At 43.5% G+C, this 21,014-nt stretch overlaps 1 protein-coding gene across 3 annotated transcripts in view; it reads right to left on the reverse strand.

The window, feature by feature from the left end:
- The window catches only part of LOC109870855 (tyrosine-protein phosphatase non-receptor type 4-like), a 101,946-nt gene that overhangs the window by 28,442 nt on the left and 52,490 nt on the right, over nucleotides 1-21,014 (reverse strand). For all 3 annotated transcript variants that reach the window (XR_002252230.2, XM_020461528.2, XM_020461530.2), the window contains exons 6-15: nucleotides 18,171-18,215; nucleotides 17,387-17,439; nucleotides 14,847-14,967; nucleotides 14,530-14,617; nucleotides 13,152-13,240; nucleotides 10,369-10,432; nucleotides 5,874-6,046; nucleotides 5,224-5,292; nucleotides 1,909-2,043; nucleotides 1,422-1,583 (exon numbers count right to left, since the gene is read on the reverse strand). Coding sequence is in view for 2 of the 3 variants with exons in the window: in XM_020461528.2 (XP_020317117.1) it covers nucleotides 1,422-1,583; nucleotides 1,909-2,043; nucleotides 5,224-5,292; nucleotides 5,874-6,046; nucleotides 10,369-10,432; nucleotides 13,152-13,240; nucleotides 14,530-14,617; nucleotides 14,847-14,967; nucleotides 17,387-17,439; nucleotides 18,171-18,215 (999 nt within the window). In the remaining variant the exon portion in view is untranslated. The remainder of the gene's footprint in view (nucleotides 1-1,421; nucleotides 1,584-1,908; nucleotides 2,044-5,223; nucleotides 5,293-5,873; nucleotides 6,047-10,368; nucleotides 10,433-13,151; nucleotides 13,241-14,529; nucleotides 14,618-14,846; nucleotides 14,968-17,386; nucleotides 17,440-18,170; nucleotides 18,216-21,014) is intronic.

The raw sequence follows: 21,014 nt of genomic DNA on the forward strand, positions 1-21,014 counted from the left end.
ACTCTCACACTGCTACAGTAGAGTCACCAGGGGTTAGGTCACTCTCACACGTCACTCTGCTACAGTAGAGTCACCAGAGGTTAGGTCACTCTCACACGTCACTCTGCTACAGTAGAGTCACCAGGGGTTAGGTCACTGTCACACTGCTACAGTCGAGTCACCAGGGGTTAGGTCACTCTCACACTCCTACAGTAGAGTCACCAGGGGTTAGGTCACTCTCACACTGCTACAGTAGAGTCACCAGAGGTTAGGTCACTCTCACACTGCTAAAGTAGAGTCACCAGGGGTTAGGTCACTGTCACACTGCTACAGTAGAGTCACCAGGGGTTAGGTCACTCTCACACTGCTACAGTCGAGTCACCAGGGGTTAGGTCACTGTCACACTGCTACAGTAGAGTCACCAGGGGTTAGGTCACTGTCACACTGCTACAGTAGAGTCACTAGGGGTTAGGACACTCCCACACATCACACTGCTACAGTAGAGTCACCAGGGGTTAGGTCACTCCCACACGTTACACTGCTACAGTAGAGTCACCAGGGGTTAGGTCACTCTCACACGTTACACTGCTACAGTAGAGTCACCAGGGGTTAGGTCACGCTCACACGTCATGCTGGGTTAGGCTCTACTGTTAGGCTACCCTCAGATATCCGTGGACTACCAGTGCAGTAGACTACAGCCACGGGCCGGGGGAAGTTTGACCCAAGGCGGGTAATACTGCACTGAGTCAGAGACAGGCCTCATTTGAATGTGTCTACCACCCCCCACCGTGCTCCATCCCAGCCCTGCTGAACCCCCTCCATGCCCCCAGAGCTGTAAACACTGTTTATAGTCCGCGTTCAAAGGCTCTGTTTCCATTTAAGCCCATTAAAATGACATTTGGGAAAGGGTGTGAACTGTAATTGCAAGCCACAGACACACAAGCCAACCGTTAAAAAGGATAACTTTTAAAAAGCAGCCGTTTCAGAAGTGGGAGCAGACACCATGGCACTGGTACTGTCATGTCCAATTAAAATGTGGCTTCCATTGATTTTTAGACCGTGGCTTTAGTGGAGACTTTAACAGTGGAATATAGTCACAGGCACCAACTTTCACCCTCATTAACAGCTATGGTGGTGTTTGACAGACAGGGAAGAGCTGGTCAGAGACAACTTCCATTAGATTGTCAGTCTTGTTTAGAGCAGTCCCATGGTGCATATTGTTCTAATGTAGGCCTAGTATCTCGTACTGGGCTACAACTAGCGGCCCCAGTTGTTCCTGGTCAGATCCTACAGTCATATCAACAGGGCCACTGATAACCACCACACCTCTCACCTTCCTGACTACTGCAGTGTGTCCAGTGTCCACTCGAGGTCCAGACTGATTGAGTTGGTGTGAGTGGACGAGGCTGACTTGTGATTGGTGTGTGTGGCAGCAGACTTACGGGCTGGAGTCCAGACTGATAGAGTTGGCCTGGATGGAGGACGCTGATTTGTGATTGGAGAAGACTGGGAGACTAGGCGAGGTGTGGATCATGTGGTCCACCAGGTGCCCAACCGACAACGGGCGCATCCGCGTCCCCTCCTGTACGAACAACGAGTTCCGGCTGCACACACACACACACACACACACACACACACACACATGGTGGTTAGGAGAATTGTGTGTGGAATCAAAGCAAATGAATGTACGGTATTCCACACTGTTTGAAGACTTCCATTGTTGGTTTGATTCTATTATGTTTTACCCAGCTTCTGTGATACATTTGAAAGTGTACAATTCCTTTTGTTTTAGCCCATGCTATGAAAAGTGTGACTTCCATTTCTGATGGTATTGGAACTGGGACTCCCTCACAGCGTGTCTCCCTCTCGGAGGTGTGTGCATTATATTAGGACAGGGTATATAAGGAGGAGTGACAGCCAGGAACTCACTGGTTAGGGGTACCGGGTGGGGAGCGTGTAGGCAGGCTCTGGGTCTCCAGCCTCTCGTCTGATAGGCTGTTCCTGCTCACCGCCTCCCAGTCTGTACCGCACATCAACTTCCTGGCCATGGGCTTACTGGGAGACCTACTCAAATAGGAAATATAATTAGCCAAGTGACAGAGTTTATGAGGATGTGATAGTGCTGACTTTGTGATAAGGAAGACAGAGGGTGTGGCTGAAAAGACACCCTATTCCCTATATAGTGCACTACTTTATACTACAGCCCTATTCCCTATATAGGGCACTACTTTATACTACAGCCCTATTCCCTATATAGTGCACTACAGCCCTATTCCCTATATAGTGCACTACTTTATACTACAGCCCTATTCCCTATATAGGGCACTACTTTATACTACAGCCCTATTCCCTATATAGTGCACTACAGCCCTATTCCCTATATAGTGCACTACTTTATACTACAGCCCTATTCCCTATATAGGGGACTACTTTATACTACAGCCCTATTCCCCATATAGTGCACTACTTTATACTACAGCCCTATTCCCTATATAGTGCACTACTTTATACTACAGCCCTATTCCCTATATAGGGCACCACTTTATACTACAGCCCTATTCCCTATATAGGGCACTACTTTATACTACAGCCCTATTCCCTATATAGGGCACTACTTTAGACTACAGCCCTATTCCCTATATAGGGCGCTACTTTATACTACAGCCCTATTCCCTATATAGGGCACTACTTTAGACTACAGCCCTATTCCCTATATAGGGCACTACTTTATACTACAGCCCTATTTCCTATATAGTGCACTACTTTATACTACAGCCCTATTCCCTATATAGGGCACTACTTTATACTACAGCCCTATTCCGTATATAGGGCACTACTTTATACTACAGCCCTATTTCCTATATAGTGCACTACTTTATACTACAGCCCCATTCCCTATATAGGGCACTACTTTATACTACAGCCCTATTCCCTATATAGGGCACTACTTTATACTACAGCCCTTTTCCCTATATAGGGCACTACTTTAGACTACAGCCCTTTTCCCTATATAGGGCACTACTTTATACTACAGCCCTATTTCCTATATAGTGCACTACTTTATACTACAGCCCTATTCCCTAGATAGTGCACTACAGCCCTATTCCCTATATAGGGCACTACAGCCCTATTCCCTAGATAGTGCACTACAGCCCTATTCCCTAGATAGTGCACTACAGCCCTATTCCCTAGATAGGGCACTACCTTTGACCAGGGTCTGGATAGGAATTCGGGGGGAAAGTAATGCACTATATAGGGAACAGGGCGCCATGTCAGACCCAGCCAGAGAGGTGAAACACCCCAGTCTAAAGCCCAGATGAATATGACTTACACACAGCTCAGCGATAAAGACAGAATCCGTGAGACTAGGATGTGATGATTGGCCCATCAGTATCACTAATTCATCCTACAGCACCTCCAGGATGTGATGATTGGCCCATCAGTATCACTAATTCATCCTACCCCACCTCCAGGATGTGATGATTGGCACATCAGTATCACTAATTCATCCTACAGCACCTCCAGGATGTGATGATTGGCCCATCAGTATCACTAATTCATCCTACAGCACCTCCAGGATGTGATGATTGGCCCATCAGTATCACTAATTCATCCTACAGCACCTCCAGGATGTGATGATTGGCACATCAACATCACTAATTCTCTGTGCATTAACATAGAGCTGTCATACTTGTTTTGACAGAGGACTTAATAGCAGAGATACATGCATAAACCATAAATACAGGGCCTATACAAAGTCCACATCCCCCTTTTTCACATTTTGTTGCATTACAAAGTGGGACTGAAACAGATAAAATTGTTTTTTTTTTGTCATTGAGCTACACAAAATACCCCATAATGTTAACGTGAAAAGAGCAATTCTAAATATTAATATTAATAAAAAATGTAATAACTAAAATAGTCATTGCGTAAGTATTCACCCCTTTCGTTTAGGCATAAATGAGTTCAGAAGTAAAAATGTGGCTTAATCAATCACACACAATAAGTTTTATGGACTCACTCCCTGTGAAATAATAGGGATTAACATGATTGTTGATTGGACTACCCCTACCATCTGCCCCCCATACATACATCTGTAAGGTCCATCAGTCAAGTATTGACTTTCAAGCATTGATTCAACTAAAGACCAGGGAGCTTTTGGAAAGCCTCATAAACAAGGGCAGCGATTGGTAGATGGGTTACAATAACAAATCAAACATTGAATATATCTTTAAGCATGGTCAAGTTAATAATCATGCTGAAGACAATATATTTTAAACCACCCAGACACATCAAAGATGCAGTTGACTTTCTGATCTGAGCGGCAGGACAGGAAGGAAACTGCTTAAGGTTGTCACCTTGAGGCCATTGGTGATTTTAAAACATGTACAGAGTTCAATGGCTGTGATGGGAGAAAACTGAGGATGGATCAACATTGTAGTGACTCCACAATAATTACCTAAATGACAGCGTGAAAAGGAGAACACTGATATATAGAATATTCCAAAACATTAAAATGTATGCAAAGAGGCACTAAAGTAATACTGCAACAAAAAAATGGCCTAAATGCAAAGCCTTATGTTTGGGGCGAATCCACCACATCACTGAGTACCCCACTACTTATTTTCAAGCATGGTGGTGGCTGCATCATGGTATGGGTATGCTTGTCATCGGCAAAGACTGGGGAGTTTTTCAGGATGAAAAGACAAGGGATGGAGCTAAGCACAGGCAAAATCCCAGAGAAAAACCTGGTCCAGTCTGCTTGCCAGCAGACACGTACATCTTTCGGCAGGACAATAACCTACAGCACAAAGCCACATCTACACTGGAGTTACTTTCCAAGAAGACAGTGAATGTTCCTGAGTGGTCAAGTTACAGTTTTGACATAAATCTGCTTGAAAATCTATGTCAAGATCCCTAACACCTTGAACAAAATGGGCAAATATTGCACAATCCAGGTGTGCAAAGCTCTTAGAGACTTATCTAAGTAGACTCACATCTGTAATTGCTGCCAAAGGTGTTTCTAAAATGCATTTACTCAGGGGCGTGGAAACTTATTTGATCAAGGAATACTAGTGGTTTGCTTTTCATTCATCTTTAAAATGTGTAGATCGTTGACAAAAAAAATAAAATTAATGAATTTTAATCCCAATATGTAACAAGAAAATGTACAGAAATTCAAGGGAGGTGTAGATATTCTATAGACACTGTACATATATATAGTATAGTTTTGTGTTGTATTACCTGGCAAACACCCTGTTCTTGATCCCCTTCTCTTTGCCATACTGCACCGACTGCACCTCGGTCCTCCCGCTGCATAGAACACGTTCAAACAACATCCAAACCATCACTTTAGTAACACTCAGCCACATCTTTACAAACTGCTGTTTTGTGCTGAAACTCACATCCCAATTGGAGCTTTAAAAAAAAAATGCATCAACAATCTCCCAACTCTGTTTCACCCAAACTGTATATCTCACCGCCCGCTTACCACCCCCCCCCCCCATCCCCTTCACAGCTCAAAGCAAATGCTCAAGTACTTCAACAATGAACAGATTGTTTGATTGGTACCCTTTCTAATCTCCATCTGAGACGTGAATCCATATGAATAATAGAAAAACTCCTTTTTCCCCCAAAAGCGTTTTGAAAGGACTGAAGAAAAACAAGCCCCGTTTTGGGTTTGCGTTAATAATTCATCTACTTTTCCCAAATATGAGAGCACAATAGGCAACCACTAATACAATTCCCCAAACACTGACTGTTGATGCCACTCATCGTGACCTCGAAAACATTTTTGACCCGTGTTGACATTTCAGTGCCAGTGCTTCGTGCCTTGCAGGTATAGTGTGTATGGGTTGATGCATGCACCCGTGGCAATGGGGATTTTCTCTTACCAGTAACGAAACTTGGAGCCCAGGGTAAAATAGTGGGCAAAGAAGTTCTTCTGAGGGGGAACAGGCCGGTCCAGACGGAAGAAGGTGTGATGCTCTACACAGGTCTTCCATAGGTTCTTACAGGCTCTGTAGCTCACCATGTTAAACCCCAGCAAGGTCTCCCTCGTCTCATTCTGTAGGGGGAGGGAGAGAGATAAAAAGTAGAGGAGTGAGGGAGAGACAGAATGACAGAGTGAGGGACAACAATAATGAGAAAGAACATGTTCCTATACTAAGAGCAATATATTCTGAGCTGCTGTTATGTGACCACCCTCCCACACATCATTCAATTCCCTTTAATCCATAGGCTTTATTGTGTACTATGGGGGGGGGGGGGGGGCATTAGTGAGGTGTTGAGTTAAAATCTTGGTCCTATGGTCACAGATGTCAAGACAATGCTACAGTGCCATGTTCATAGACGGGGAAATAGAATGTGTTGGATTAGCCACCATGATCCGGTAGGTTTGTCGCACGAGACAATTCATTTCTATCTGCAGCCCCAACATCCCCATACCCCTCCCTCAGCCTCCACAGTGTTTCCTGAGGGAACATGCCACATCCCCATACCCTCCCTCAGCCTCCACAGTGTTTCCTGAGGGCACATGCCACATCCCCATACCCTCCCTCAGCCTCCACAGTGTTTCCTGAGGGCACATGCCACATCCCCATACCCCTCCCTCAGCCTCCACAGTGTTTCCTGAGGGCACATGCCACATCCCCATACCCCTCCCTCAGCCTCCACAGTGTTTCCTGAGGGAACATGCCACTCGTCATGAAGACATGGTGGTCCCCATTCCCACTTGGGTCATTATGTTCAGAGACAGCCATAGCATAATGTTCTAGTAAGATGTCTGCTCATATAGCCTGTGAGCCTACTCTATAGAAACAGAGACCAGTTAAGGTTCAGCGTCCTTTAAAAAATATATATGTTTACTTTGCTGTGACTGTCCACACTAGCATCTTGAAACATCGTCAAGGAAGAGCAGGTTCTCAGCATCTTGAAACATCGTCAAGGAAGAGCAGGTTCTCAGCATCTTGAAACATCGTCAAGGAAGAGCAGGTTCTCAGCATCGTTGTCAAGGAAGAGCAGGTTCTCAGCATCTTGAAACGTCGTCAAGGAAGAGCAGGTTCTCAGCATCTTGAAACATCGTCAAGGAAGAGCAGGTTCTCAGCATCGTTGTCAGGGAAGAGCAGGTTCTCAGCATCTTGAAACGTCGTCAAGGAAGAGCAGGTTCTCAGCATCTTGAAACGTCGTCAAGGAAGAGCAGGTTCTCAGCATCTTGAAACGTCGTCAAGGAAGAGCAGGTTCTCAGCATCTTGAAACGTCGTCAAGGAAGAGCAGGTTCTCAGCATCTTGAAACGTCGTCAAGGAAGAGCAGGTTCTCAGCATCTTGAAACGTCGTCAAAGAAGCAGGTTATCTGACCAACACCATCATCATGTACAGTAGACTAAAGCTCCCCTCGCCTCACCAAGAGGTCAGATAATGTTAAGCGATTAGGCCTGGCTCGCAGTCGGTGTTCCAATTCATCCCAAAGGTGTTCGATGGGGTTGAGATCAGGGTTCTGCGCAGGCCATTCAAGTTCTTCGACACCGATCTCGACAAACCATTTCTGTATGGACCTTGCATTGTGTATGGGGGCATTTTCATGTTGGAACAAGAAAGGGCCTTCCCCAAACTGTTGCCACAAAGTTGGAAGCACAGAATCATCTAGAATGTCATTGTATGCTGTAGCTTTAAGATTTCCCTTCATTGGAACTAAGGGGCGTGGCCCGAACCAGGAAAAACAGTCCCAGACCATTATTCCTTCACCAAACTTTACAGTCGGCAATATGCATTCGGGCAGGTAGCGTTCTCCTGGCATCCGTCAAACCCAGATTCATCCGTCAGACTGCCAGATGGTGAAGCGTGATTTATCACTCCACAGAATGTGTTTCCATGGCCGAGAGCTTTACACCGCTCCAGCTTGGCATTGCACATGGTGATCTTAGGTTTGTGTGCGGCTGCTCAGCCATGGAAACCCACTTCATGAAGCTCCTGACGAACACATTTTGTGCTGGAGCTGCTTCCAGGGGCAGTTTGGAATTCAGTAGTGAGTGTTGCAACCCAGGGACAGATGTTTTTACACGCTACGCGCTTCAGCGGTCCCGTTCTATAAGCTTGTGTGGCCTACCACTTCACGGCTGAGCCGTTGTTGCTCCTAGACATTTCCACTTCACAATAACAGCATTTACAGTTGACCGGGGCAGCTCCAACAAGGAAGCAATTTCTTTTTTAACTGACTTGTTGGAAAGGTGGCATCCTATAACGGTGCCACGTTGAAAGTCACTGAGCTCTTCAATAAAGACATTTTACAGGCAATGTTAGTCGATGGAGATTGCATGGCTGTGTGCTTGATTTTATACACCTGTCAGCAACGGATATAGCCGAATCCAGTAATTTGAAGGGGTGTATATAGTGTATATACAGTGCATTCGGAAAGTATTCAGACCCATTGACTTTATCCACATTTTGCTACGTTACAGCCTTATTCTAAAATGTATTACATTTATTTTTTCTATCATCAATGTACACCCAATACCACATAATGACAAAGCAAAAACAGGTGTAAAAAGTTTTGCAAATGTATTTAAAAAATGTTTAAATAAATCTATATACATTTACATAAGTATTCAGACCCTTTGCTATGAGACTTGAAATTGAGCTCAGGTTTATCCTGTTTCCATTGATCCTCCTTGAGATGTTTCTACAACTTGATTGGAGTCCACCTTTGGTAAATTCAATTGATTGGACATGACTTGGAAAGGCACACACCTGTCTATATAAAAGGTCCCACAGTTGACAGTGCATGTCAGAGCAAAAACCAAGCCATGAGATCGAAGGAATTGTCCGTAGACTTCAGAGACAGGATTGTGTCGAGGCACAGATCTGGGGAAAGGTACCAAAACATTTCTGCAGCATTGAAGTCCCCAAGAACACACTGGCCTCCATCATTCTTAAATGAAATAAGTATTTCTAAAAACCTGTTTTCACTTTCCATTATGGGATATTGTGTGTAGATTTATGAATATTTAAATGTTTTTTAAAATATATCTACAGATAAGGCTGTAACGTAACAAAATGTGGAAAAGTCAAGGGGTCTGAATACTTATACACATATATTTTATTATATACTATACACATATATATATATATATATATATATATATATATATATATATATATACACACACACACACACACACACACACACACACATATATATATATATATATATATATATATATATATATATATATACACACATATATATATATATATATATATATATATATATATACACACACACACACACACACACACACATATATATATATATATATATATATATATATATATATATATATATATATATATATATATGTGGATATACACATATATATGTATAGTATATAATAAAATATATATTGCTTGCAGGAACAACTTACTACTTTTCCTTACTACAGGAGGAAAATGTAAAAGGAGGGAAATGAATTTCCTGGTTCGTTGTTGCTTTTTAAAGCATGTGCAGTGACCCGCGCTCACATGACCCATATCTCCATGGGGCTGCGTCCCAAATGGAACCCTGTTCCCTATACATGGCACTACTTTGATCAAAGCCCTGGTCAAAAGTAGTGCACTTACATAGGGACTAGAGTTAAATTTGGGACGCAAACCATGAATAATTCAGTTCGAGTGACACCCTGGAGGCTGGGCGACGGCCGCAGTGCTCTTAGTACAACTGCCCTGGAAAAACCCCTTCTCCATTATGAAACCAGGGAGGGAGAGGGGTGATGGGGCTGTTTTGGGAATCTTTTCCTGAGATTCCATGGAACAGAGGAAGTAGGAGAGGGAGCCTGCAGCACTTTCAATTCATTTTCAGATCACGCTCCCCACCTCCACCCCCAAAATGCATTATCTATTCTTCATAATGAATAAGCATTTAAGAGGCTCTCCCTCTGTTGCTCTTCCAGATTTCAGTGACAGTCAGTGGCGGAGCAGGCCGGTGATTATGCCAGAAAACCAGTTCATCAAATAAACAAATATGGACACTGGGTCTGGGTGAGGGGGCAGTTAATGTTGTTCATGTCTAAGCTTGGTTGTTTCAGATTGATATGGTGCCTGTGGAGTGATGAGGGACTGGACCAGTGGTAGGTGGTCCATTAGCAGTGCTAGCTAGTTTCCTCCCTGAGGAAGAGCCAGACAACTGGATCTGGTTTGGGGACACTAATGGCAGGGAAGCACAGTTACACAAGCTGAGGCAGAACCTGTGGCTGTGTTCACTGCTGTGTTTTCTGCTGGGTAAGTCATCATTCCTACTGTATAAAACACATTGCTGCTAGATTAGTAGATCCCGCCTTACATTCACATTTTATTGTCAAAATAAGGACATTGAAAACGACGGCTTGAATACCTACCACTTCTCTCCTGAGCTGAACGAAGAACTGTTTGCACTTGAACAATATTTTCACAATCTTCAACCTGAAAGGGGTGAGTGAGAAATACACAGAAATTGCGTCACAATGTGTGTCACTGCAGAGGGTCTCCTTCCTTCATGGCTCAAATCAGAGCCGTTGCTGCAGAGAGCAGCTGTCTCCCCATCAAAACTAATCCCCCTCTCCTCTCCCTTCCCCCTCTCAACTCCCCCTACAGCCCTTCTACATGACTCACAGCTCAGATAAATATATTTTAAATTCACACACTCTCTCTAAGACAGCGTCATCTAATATCGCTCATTTGTCAGCCCGTTGTGGACATAAATGGGAGAGGCTAGAATTCACACATCTCTCTTAGATACCGGACCCCTCTGCTTTCTGAGAGGAGTAACGTTGTGCATCACCTTTTAATAGTATTGGCAGGCAAGCCAAACAGAGAGAGTGGTCAATAGGAGCGAGCCTTCTCGCTTGACAGTGGAGGACAGCTGTTGTGAAACGCGCCACTGTTAGCAGCCCTAAATTTAGCCTGACTGGAAAGCGTCTGAGCTGCCTGTGCTACAGCAAGCAGCTGGCTTTTAAGAATGGGGATGTGTGCTGTGAGGAGATAGTGGGGGGTGGGGAAGTGTCTGTGTCAGTGTGTGTGTTGGATTATTACTCGTCTGGTGGGGATTTGGGCTGTGCTCTCCCACCCCTGGCACACACTTCCAGTAGCCCCACCAACACAGCTGAATATCAAAGACTTCTAAGAATTAAATCTTTGGGCCTCAAAGACAATCCACATGAAAGCCTAAACCGCTCTGGGATTCTAGGAATGATCATCTGTAGTTTACAGATTAATGTGTAAAACAGTTATGTGATGTGCTTAGAAGAATCCTTTTTAACACTTCTCGGAATGCTTCTGCAACCTGGAATGATATACTCTACCACGGCCAAGGGCTGTATCCAGGGAGACGGGCGGCAGGTAGCCTAGTGTTTAGAGTGTTGGACTAGTAACCGTAAAGGTTGCAAGATCGAATCCCCGAGCTGACAAGGCAAAAATCTGTCATTCTGCCCCTGAACAAGGCAGTTATCTTCTTGGTGACAGGGGGGCAGTATTGAGTAGCTTGGATGAATAAGGTGCCCAGAGTAAACTGCCTGCTACTCTGTCCCAGATGCAAATATATGCATATTATAAGTATATTTGGATAGAAAACACTCTGAAGTTTCTAAAACTGTTTGAATGATGTCTGTGAGTACAACAGAACTCATATGGCAGATGACAATCAGAGGTGTGTAGTTTTTCAACTCTTTGCCATTCCAATATACAGTGTAAATGGGGTCATAATGCACTTCCTAAGGCTTCCACTACATGTCAACAGTCTTTAGAACTTTGTTTCAGGCTTCTACTATGAAGGGGGAGAGAATGAGAGGGGATTGAGCCAGGTGTCTGGCAGAGTGCTCAACGCTCGTGAGGCGCGGTCAAGAGAGAGTTAGCTCTCGTTCCATTGCTTTTCTACAGACATTGAAATTCTCCGGTTGGAACATTATTGAAGATTGATGATAAAAACATCCTAAAGATTGATTCTATACTTAGTTTGACAAGTTTCTACGACCTGTAATATAACGTTTTGAACTTTTCGTCTGACGTTCGGCTGGACCTGAACACGTGTTTGGATTTGTTTACCAAACACCCTAACAAAAGAAGCTATTTGGACATAATTGATGAACTTTATCGAACAAATCAAACATTTATTGTGGAACTGGGATTCCTGGGAGTGCATTCTGATGAAGATCATCAAAGGTAAGTGAATATTTATAATGCCATTTCTGACTAATGTTGACGACACAATATGGCAGATATCTTTTTGGCTGCTTTGTTGTCTGAATGCTGTACTCAGATTATTGCATGGTTTGCTTTTTCCGTAACGTTTATTTTTTTTAAATTTTTTATCTGACACAGCGGTTGCATTAAGGAGAAGTATATCTCTAATTCCATGTATAACACTTGTTTTTCATCAACATTTATAATGAGTATTTCTGTAAATAGATGTGGCTCTCTGCACAATCACTGTGTTTTAGAACTACTGAACGTAACGCACCAATGTAAAATGAGATTTTTTTCATATAAATATGCACTTCAGCGAACAAAACATACATGTATTGTGTAACATGAAGTCCTATGAGTGTCATCTGATGAAGATCAAAGGTTAGTTATTAATTTGATCTCTATTTGTGCTTTTTGTGACTCCTCTCTTTGGCTGGAAAAATGGCTGTGTTTTTCTGTGACTTGGTGGTGACCTAACAATCGTTTGTGGTGCTTTCGCTGTAAAGCCTTTTTGAAATCAGACACTGTGGCTGGATTAAAGAGAATTTTATCTTTAAAATTGAGTAAAATTCTTGTATGCTTGAGGAATTTTAATTGAGATTTTTGTTGTTTTGAATTTGGCGACCTGCACTTTCACTGGCTGTTGGCGAGTTGGGACGCTACCTTCCCACATATCCCAGAGAGGTTAACCCACTGTTCCTAGGCCGTCATTGAAAATAAGAATTTGTTCTTAAATGTCTTGCCTAGTTAAATAAAAGGTCAAATAAAAAATATATACATTAAAAAAATACATATCCTCATCTTTCCTCTTCCTACTTAGACATTCTAAATGCTTACTGTATGTGTAACACAATCTACCGAAGTGGACGCTCAGTGTGATCACAAATGATCAAATTAATTATAGGATTTACAAATCGCCTCATCTTGTATCAGAATCAAAAGACTCCAGTTTGTCACTCACCAGGGAAAGCAGTTGATTCGTACCCTGTTCTTGTAAACCACGATCCCTGCTGACATCACCCCAATTAAAATCTCAGTGTTGCGTTGATCCTGGAACACACACACAGAGACAGAGAGAGAAAATTAAGTGTCTAAGCACCCTGACAGTGGGCCAGCCTGGTGGAAGCTTTGGAGGGGGTACAGACACAGACCCTCTCCCCTTATGGCAGGAGTGGGGGTACAGACACAGACCCTATCCTCCCATCTCCCTCCCCCCATCTCTCTATGGCAGGGTGGGGGTACAGACACAGACCCTATCCTCCCATCTCCCTCCCCCCATCTCTCTATGGCAGGGTGTGTGTGTGGGGGGGGGGGGGGGGGGTAAGGGTATGACAACAGTAGGGGGGCAATATAGTCCCTAGTTTAAAATGGGGCACAACCACTCCACCTCTTCACTGTAATAGTGTGATGATCATTCTACAGCAAAAATGGCTAGATGGACAATGGTGGCTGGGCCTCAGTTGAGATCTGCCATTCACTCATTGTACCAATCATTTTGTGACCTGCTTTGTCTTATGAACCAAACTACTATCCAGACAAAAACAACCAAACCTAGACAGTCAGACCAAGACACCCAAACATGCACATAAAAGTACACAGACAGACCACACACACACACACACACACACACACACACACACACACACACACACACACACACACACACACACACACACAATCTGGGACAAAAAGAGAAGTCTGTCTAATCGGACAATGAGGGAAATCTCTGTACTCCAGACAATGGCTGGATTAGTGGATTCCCTAGTCCACAGACACACAGACACAGCTTGTCAAGGCTCAGTGGTTCTGCTGTTCCTCAGCTATAAAGGGATACTTCAGGATTTTGGCAATGAGGCCCTTTATCTACTTACAGAGTCAGATTAACTTGTGGACACCATTTTTATGTCTCTGTGTCCAGTATGAAGGAAGCTCGAGATAGCTTCGCTACTAGCATGCTAGCAGATACCCATAGACTTCCAGTCATTGCACTAACGCTAGTTAGCACTGGCTCACAAAACTACCTCTAACTTCCTTCATACTGAACACAGAGACAATAAAATGGTGTCCACAAGTTCATCTGACTCTGTGTAAGTAGATAAAGGGTCTCATTGCCAAAATCCTAAAGCATCCCTTTAAAGGCTTCATGAGGGCCTGGCAGCTGGGGACAGAGGAATTACATACTACTGTACGCTGCCTCAACCTACTTGTACCTGCTGGCTTAGAAAGCACATGCTTTTCTAGGGCTAAAGCACAGCTTTATGGAACATGGGTATCAGTGCTGCTATGACAAGTGCCCTTTCTACTGTAGCAGTGACAGACACACAGGGGAGCAGCCTTACCCTTGCATAGTGCAACTCCACTCCGTACAGCTCCAGCGTCCGTGCTGTGTTCAGGTAATTAAACTCTGACTGGGCAGAAGACAGACCACTGAGAAGTAGAGAGAACGAGAGAGAGATAAATGAGAGGGAGACGGATCCTCTAATCAAACACATGTAATCCATGCACAGAAGATGGAGCAGTAGTGAGACCATGCCTGGAAATGCACTCAATAAAACCATGAAAACATAGTCTGCTTTAAGAGCTGGGGCAGACAAGTGACAAGTATACAGCTGTGAATGAACATGTGTGCCTGGGGCATGAAGATGGGCCTCTCTACCTGTGCTGTTGGTGGTGTTTGGTGACCTCCTTGTGGAACCCTTGTGGTGGGTTGGGGATGAAGCAGAACTCTGAGAGGTAGCCAGGAGCATGCTCCGAGTCACTGTAGTCTCCCAACTCAGCTACACAACACACAGAGAGAGAATCTATTCAATAGGACACAGACAGTTAAGTCGACACACATAGCCTATATCACACACAGCAAACAGTAGGCCTATATGGTACTGGACAGACAAACCATTGCCTATCAATGCAGTAATGAATACAAGAACCTCAATCAAAAGCCTGGTTATGAGGTCTGTCTATAAAATACACAAGTGGGTTGAGAAGCTTTGGACCACCAACCACCACTACAGTAGCTGAGTACCTCAGATCCATTAGCTTGTGGTCGTGTGTGAAACAGACACCAATTCATTGGAGTGGACCTCTTAAAAGGCCAATCCTTCATTGTAACAATTACAAAGCAGTGTCCTTGCCTCTGGTTTTGTGAAAAAGCTGAGGAATTCAAGGACTGACCATACAATATAACATGTATACTTTTACACATGTTGAAGCTATACAGTGTTTGTTTACAAACATCGGAATAAAACAAGCTTGTATTAGTTATATTCAAGAATCAATGGGTATTTATAACTCATTTATAAGTCCAAAAATGTATGTAGCAACTGCAGATTGCTGCTTTAAAATGGATAGTTTGTGATTTTGACAATGTCTCAGCGTGCATTTTAAAGGAAGTTGCCACCTAGCGTTCGCGCAACTGGTAACTAGCGTATTGACAGGAAGTCATGCCTAGTTTGACTTCCTGTCATTGCGCTAACGCTAGTTAGCATTGGATTGCAAAACTACATCTAACTTCGTTCATACTGAACGCAGAGACGTAAATATGACAGCAACAACTTAATCTGACTCTGGGGGAAAATCCCTTTAACCAAGGGCTCATAACGGATCAATTCAAAACAGTTCTCGATCTAATCACCACACAAAAAGACCCACAATGTTAAAACTAACCGGTCAATTGCCTATGGATTTATGAGCAGTATGCAAATATATATCAACACAGCACTAACACCAAAGCTTTCAGCAGAGTGCATTTCTTGATCGAATTAGACCAGCCTCACTGATTTGGTAAAACTAACCGAATGACCAGCAGCATTGAATCATCTTGAAACTGAATTGAAGCTAAAATGATTCATACCACGATCCCCATGGCTACAATGAAATGAAAACCTTCTCTTGGGGAGGGACATTGAGCTAAGTGAGATTCTGGACATGGACACCCACAGGTTGTGTTAGAGGTGCAGTTCAAATCCCTCCAGTGACCTATATAGCCATGAGACTCCCTGGTGAGTTTGGAGAGAGAGGCAAGCCTCAGCGGGCCACTGAAGTGGGGATGTGGACAGATTGAATGTGGACAGACCATTGGCTATCCCCCTCTCCAATCTGTCAGGAGCCATTATTCAGGTCAATCTGGTGACACAGGCTGGTAAACTACACTCCTCAGGCTAATGGGCCCATCACAATGGTAGGCTGTGGCTCTATGCTAGCTGTGGACCGCTAGGCTAGGCTATACTATGATAACATGTTACAGTAGTCAGCGTGCTAATTTATTAGCTAGAATGTTGGTTACCGAGTAATAATAATAGCATCAAACACCTGGAAACCATGTGTTTGATGTATTTGATACCATTCTACTCATTCTGCGTCAGCCATTACCATAAACCTGTTCTCCGCACCCTCTTGTGTTGTGTGCTGCACTATACTGTGCTTTGCTGTCCTGAGCATGCTTGGCGAATGGCCAGTCACACTACCAGCACAGAAAAGTCATACCACACAAATCAATCTGGGACAAAAGATAGGGAGAAACAGCCTAATGATTAGCATAGCGTTCCGTATACAGCGCTCCATGTCCTGCTAACGTTGGAAATAAGAATTTGTTCTTAACTGACTTGCCTAGTTAAATAAAGGTTCATTCAATTAAAAAAGCAACAAGGGTATAAAGAGAGGATTATGGCCCATTTCAGGCTCCGCTGCAAACTGCTTGTTTTTTTGGGGGGTGAGAGAATTAAAGAATAAATTGGATATGACATCGTAAAAAGTTATGCAAGGCAGCACACACAGAGTGACCATTGGGAAGTCCTGGTGAGTACACTGACTCTCAACTAAAGGCTTACAACACACATCTTTCTAGTCATCTCACAACAAAAACGCTGGAGTTGCCTAGTGGCCAGAAACTGTGTAGCCTTGTATGAAGCAACAGAGCGATCAAATGTGTGAATTAACTACAAGTAGCTACATATCTTTAGCAGCAGGCCAGGAGAACGGGTACTTACATTGAACAGCATGGGACGCCAGGAGAACAACATGGGACGCCAGGAGAACAGGTACTTACATTGAACAGCATGGGACGCCAGGAGAACAGGTACTTACATTGAACAGCATGGGACACCAGGAGAACAGGTACTTACATTGAACAGCATGGGACGCCAGGAGAACAGGTACTTACATTGAACAGCATGGGACGCCAGGAGAACAGGTACTTACATTGAACAGCATAGGACGCCAGGAGTGCGGCAGTGTTGTGCGGACAGGGCAGTCTGTGGGACACAAACCACCACAATTAATTTGGATCAATAGGAAAATCATTACAACAGCTTTTATTGATGGTGGCTACCAATAAAGTGTAGTGTAACCGCGTGCTGGCCTGGTAGAATCAGTGTTAGTCCACTAGAACAGTGTGTCAGCGTGCTGGTCTGGTAGAATCAGTGTTAGTCCACTAGAACAGTGTGTCAGCGTGCTGGTCTGGTAGAATCAGTGTTAGTCCACTAGAACAGTGTGTCAGCGTGCTGGCCTGGTAGAATCAGTGTTAGTCCACTAGAACAGTGTGTCAGCGTGCTGGCCCGGTAGAATCAGTGTTACTCCACTAGAAGTGTGTCAGCGTGCTGGCCTGGTAGAATCAGTGTTAGTCCACTAGAACAGTGTGTCAGCGTCCTGGCTTGGTATAATCAGTGTTAGTCCACTAGAACAGTGTGTCAGCGTGCTGGCCTGGTAGAATCAGTGTTAGTCCACTAGAACAGTGTGTCAGCGTGCTGGCCCGGTAGAATCAGTGTTTGTTCTAGTGGACTGTGTGTGTCAGCGTGCTGGCCTGGTAGAATCAGTGTTAGTCCACTAGAACACTGTCAGCGTGCTGGCCTGGTAGAATCAGTGTTAGTCCACTAGAACAGTGTGTGTCAACGTGCTGGCCTGGTAGAATCAGTGTTAGCCCATGAGAACAGTGTGTGAGTGTGCTGCTGAACCTGTGTAAATAAGAACAGCCAACTGAACTAACCTTCCAGTCAGGATGTCCTGTTTGAGCTGGAGGAAATACTGGTACCTACAGGGAATAAGGAGAGCAGTTACACCAACAACAATGTGATACAGATGTCTCTGTGATTATGGACCAGAGGACATAATGTACAGTACACTAGATAAAGCAGCTGGACCAGACCCACTCACATGGAGCTTCTCCCATGCTCATTGCTTAGGCAACATTTCTATGACTTAACTGGTAGCCTGTTGTTTTTGTGTATAACTAATACTGAATGAATCTCATCATAGTGTAAGAGCTCACCAGCACTGTTGTTGTGTGCTGTCTGGAATCGATAATGCACATCCAAAACAGATCCATGCCTCTGCATCTTAGACATGCATAGTGGTTTACTCACTTAATAAGGCTGTCTGAGCAATATCATGCTTGAGTGGTGCATGGATTGAATAAATAACACTGGAGTATCCAGTTGACTGTAACTCTGTTTTTAATGACCATGGATGGACACCCTTGGAATAGGGGCTGACAGCATCCATGGCATGCTATTCACATTTATGTCTAGCTGTGTGCCAGGCAGCCAGCAGTAGAATTTGCCCATTATTGGTTAATATACCTACCAAGCTGATCCTAGTCTTAGACTAAGTTGTTGCGAACTCTCAACCCCAGACCTACTCCTAACCCGTTTACTGTAGTCTTCTCCATTAGTAGAATGATTAGCTGAGGGCTTTTAGCAAGTGCAATACAGTAACACAGGGTAATTCATCTCCTTATATGGGCATGACATGGCAGGTTGTAATAGTAATAACACTAATGACTAAATAAGACAAATGACAAGAGATACCAACATTTACACAAAACTGTACATTACAGAGAGACAATAGCTACATCAAATCTACAAGCTCACATCCACCAACCTCAATGGATGTGTTTCCATAGAGACCAGGAAGGGTTGCCATATTTTCACAAAGTGGTTGAATTTATTTGTTTTAAAGCATAGGCAATCTTCTCCATATGAATACACGTATTCATTTCAGAGAGCCGTCTTGTAATTGGGAGAGGGGAATCTGATTTCCATGTCAATGCAACACATTTTCTTGCAGTGGCAAGAGTGATTTCTGTCAATTTGATTTTGAAGTTATTCCTCAAATTCATATTTGTGAAGTTACCCAGAAGGCATATTTCAGGGTCAAGAGGGAAAGGGGCCTCCATAATAAAGGCCAGGGAGTCACAAACATCATGCCAGAAGGCTTGTCATTTAGTACACTGACAAGTTGTTCCACATCTAAAACACATTTCTGATATTTCAGGGTGTAACCTCTGAGGTGTCAGATATAGTTGGTGGAGGAAGTTGTAATGTAGAAGTCTATATCTAGAGTTGATGGTCGCTGACACACTATCGTGGCATAGGTCCAATCATAGACCCTTATCAATTGTAGGATTCAAATCGGATTCCCATCGCTCTCTTGACTTATGTACATCTGGTTTTGGGCATTGTTGCATTAGCAATGACTCTGGATATAAATATGTGGGTCATTGTTATCATGGAGTAGTATTTCAAAACTAAATAGGTTTGGTAAAGTCATATCTCAAAGTGCTTCTGAGAAACTTCAACTGTAAATAATAAAATAAATGATTATTGGATAAATGGTATTTATCTTTAAGTTGCTCAAATGACATACAGTTGAAGTCAGAAATGTACATACACCTTAGCCAAATACATTTAAACTCAGTTTTTCACAATTCCTGACATTTAATCCTAGTAAAATGACCTTTTTAGGTCAGATAGGATCACCACTTCATTTTAAGAGTGTGAAATCTCAGAATAATAATAGAGAGAATGATTTATTTCAGCTTTTATTTCTTTCATCACATTGCCAGTGGGTCAGAAGTTTACATACACTCAATTAGTGTTTGGTAGCATCGCCTTTAAATTGTTTAACTTGGGTCAAACGTTTCAGGTAGCCTTCCACAAGCTTCCCACAATAAGTTGGGTGGATTTTGGCCCATTACTCCTGACAGAGCTGGTGTCACTGAGTCAGGTTTGTAGGCCTCCTTGCTCGCGCACACTTTTTCAGTTCTGCCCACAAATTTTCTATAGGATTGAGGTCAGGGTTTTGTGATGGCCACTCCAATATCTTGACTGTGTTGTCCTTAAAGCCATTTTGCCATGACTTTGGAAGTATGTTTGGGGTGATTGTCCATTTGGAAGACACATTTGCGACCAAGCTTTTGACTGATGTCTTGAGATGTTTCTTTAATATATCCACAAAATGTTCCATCCTCATGATGCTGCTATCCCCGTGCCTCACGGTTGGGATGGTGTCCTTCAGCTTGCAAGCCTCCCCCCTTTTCCTCCAAACATAAATGGTCATTATGGCCAAACAGTTCTATTTTTGTTTCATCAGAGCAGAGGACATTTCTCCAAAAAGTACGATCTTTGTTCCCATGTGCAGCTGCAAACCGTAGTCTGGCTTTTTTTAATGGCGGTTTTGGAGCAGTGGCTTCTTCCTTGCTGAGCAACCTTTCAGGTTAGGTTGATATAGGACTCATTTTTACTGTGGATATAGATACTTGTGTACCTGTTTCCTTCAGCATCTTCACAAGGTCCTTTGCTGCTGTTCTGGGATTGATTTGCACTTTTCGCACCAAAGCACGTTCATCTCTAGGAGAACGCATCTCCTTCCTGAGCGGTATGACGGTTGCGTGGTCCCATGGTGTTTACACTTGCGTACTATTGTTTGTACAGATGAACGTGGTACCTTCATGCATTTGGAAATTGCTCCCAAGGATGAACCAGACTTGGGGAGGTCTATTTTTGTTTCATCAGAGCAGAGGACATTTCTCCAAAAAGTACGATCTTTGTTC

Source organism: Oncorhynchus kisutch, linkage group LG26, assembly GCF_002021735.2.
Source record: "Oncorhynchus kisutch isolate 150728-3 linkage group LG26, Okis_V2, whole genome shotgun sequence".
NCBI classification, from domain to species: domain Eukaryota; kingdom Metazoa; phylum Chordata; class Actinopteri; order Salmoniformes; family Salmonidae; genus Oncorhynchus; species Oncorhynchus kisutch.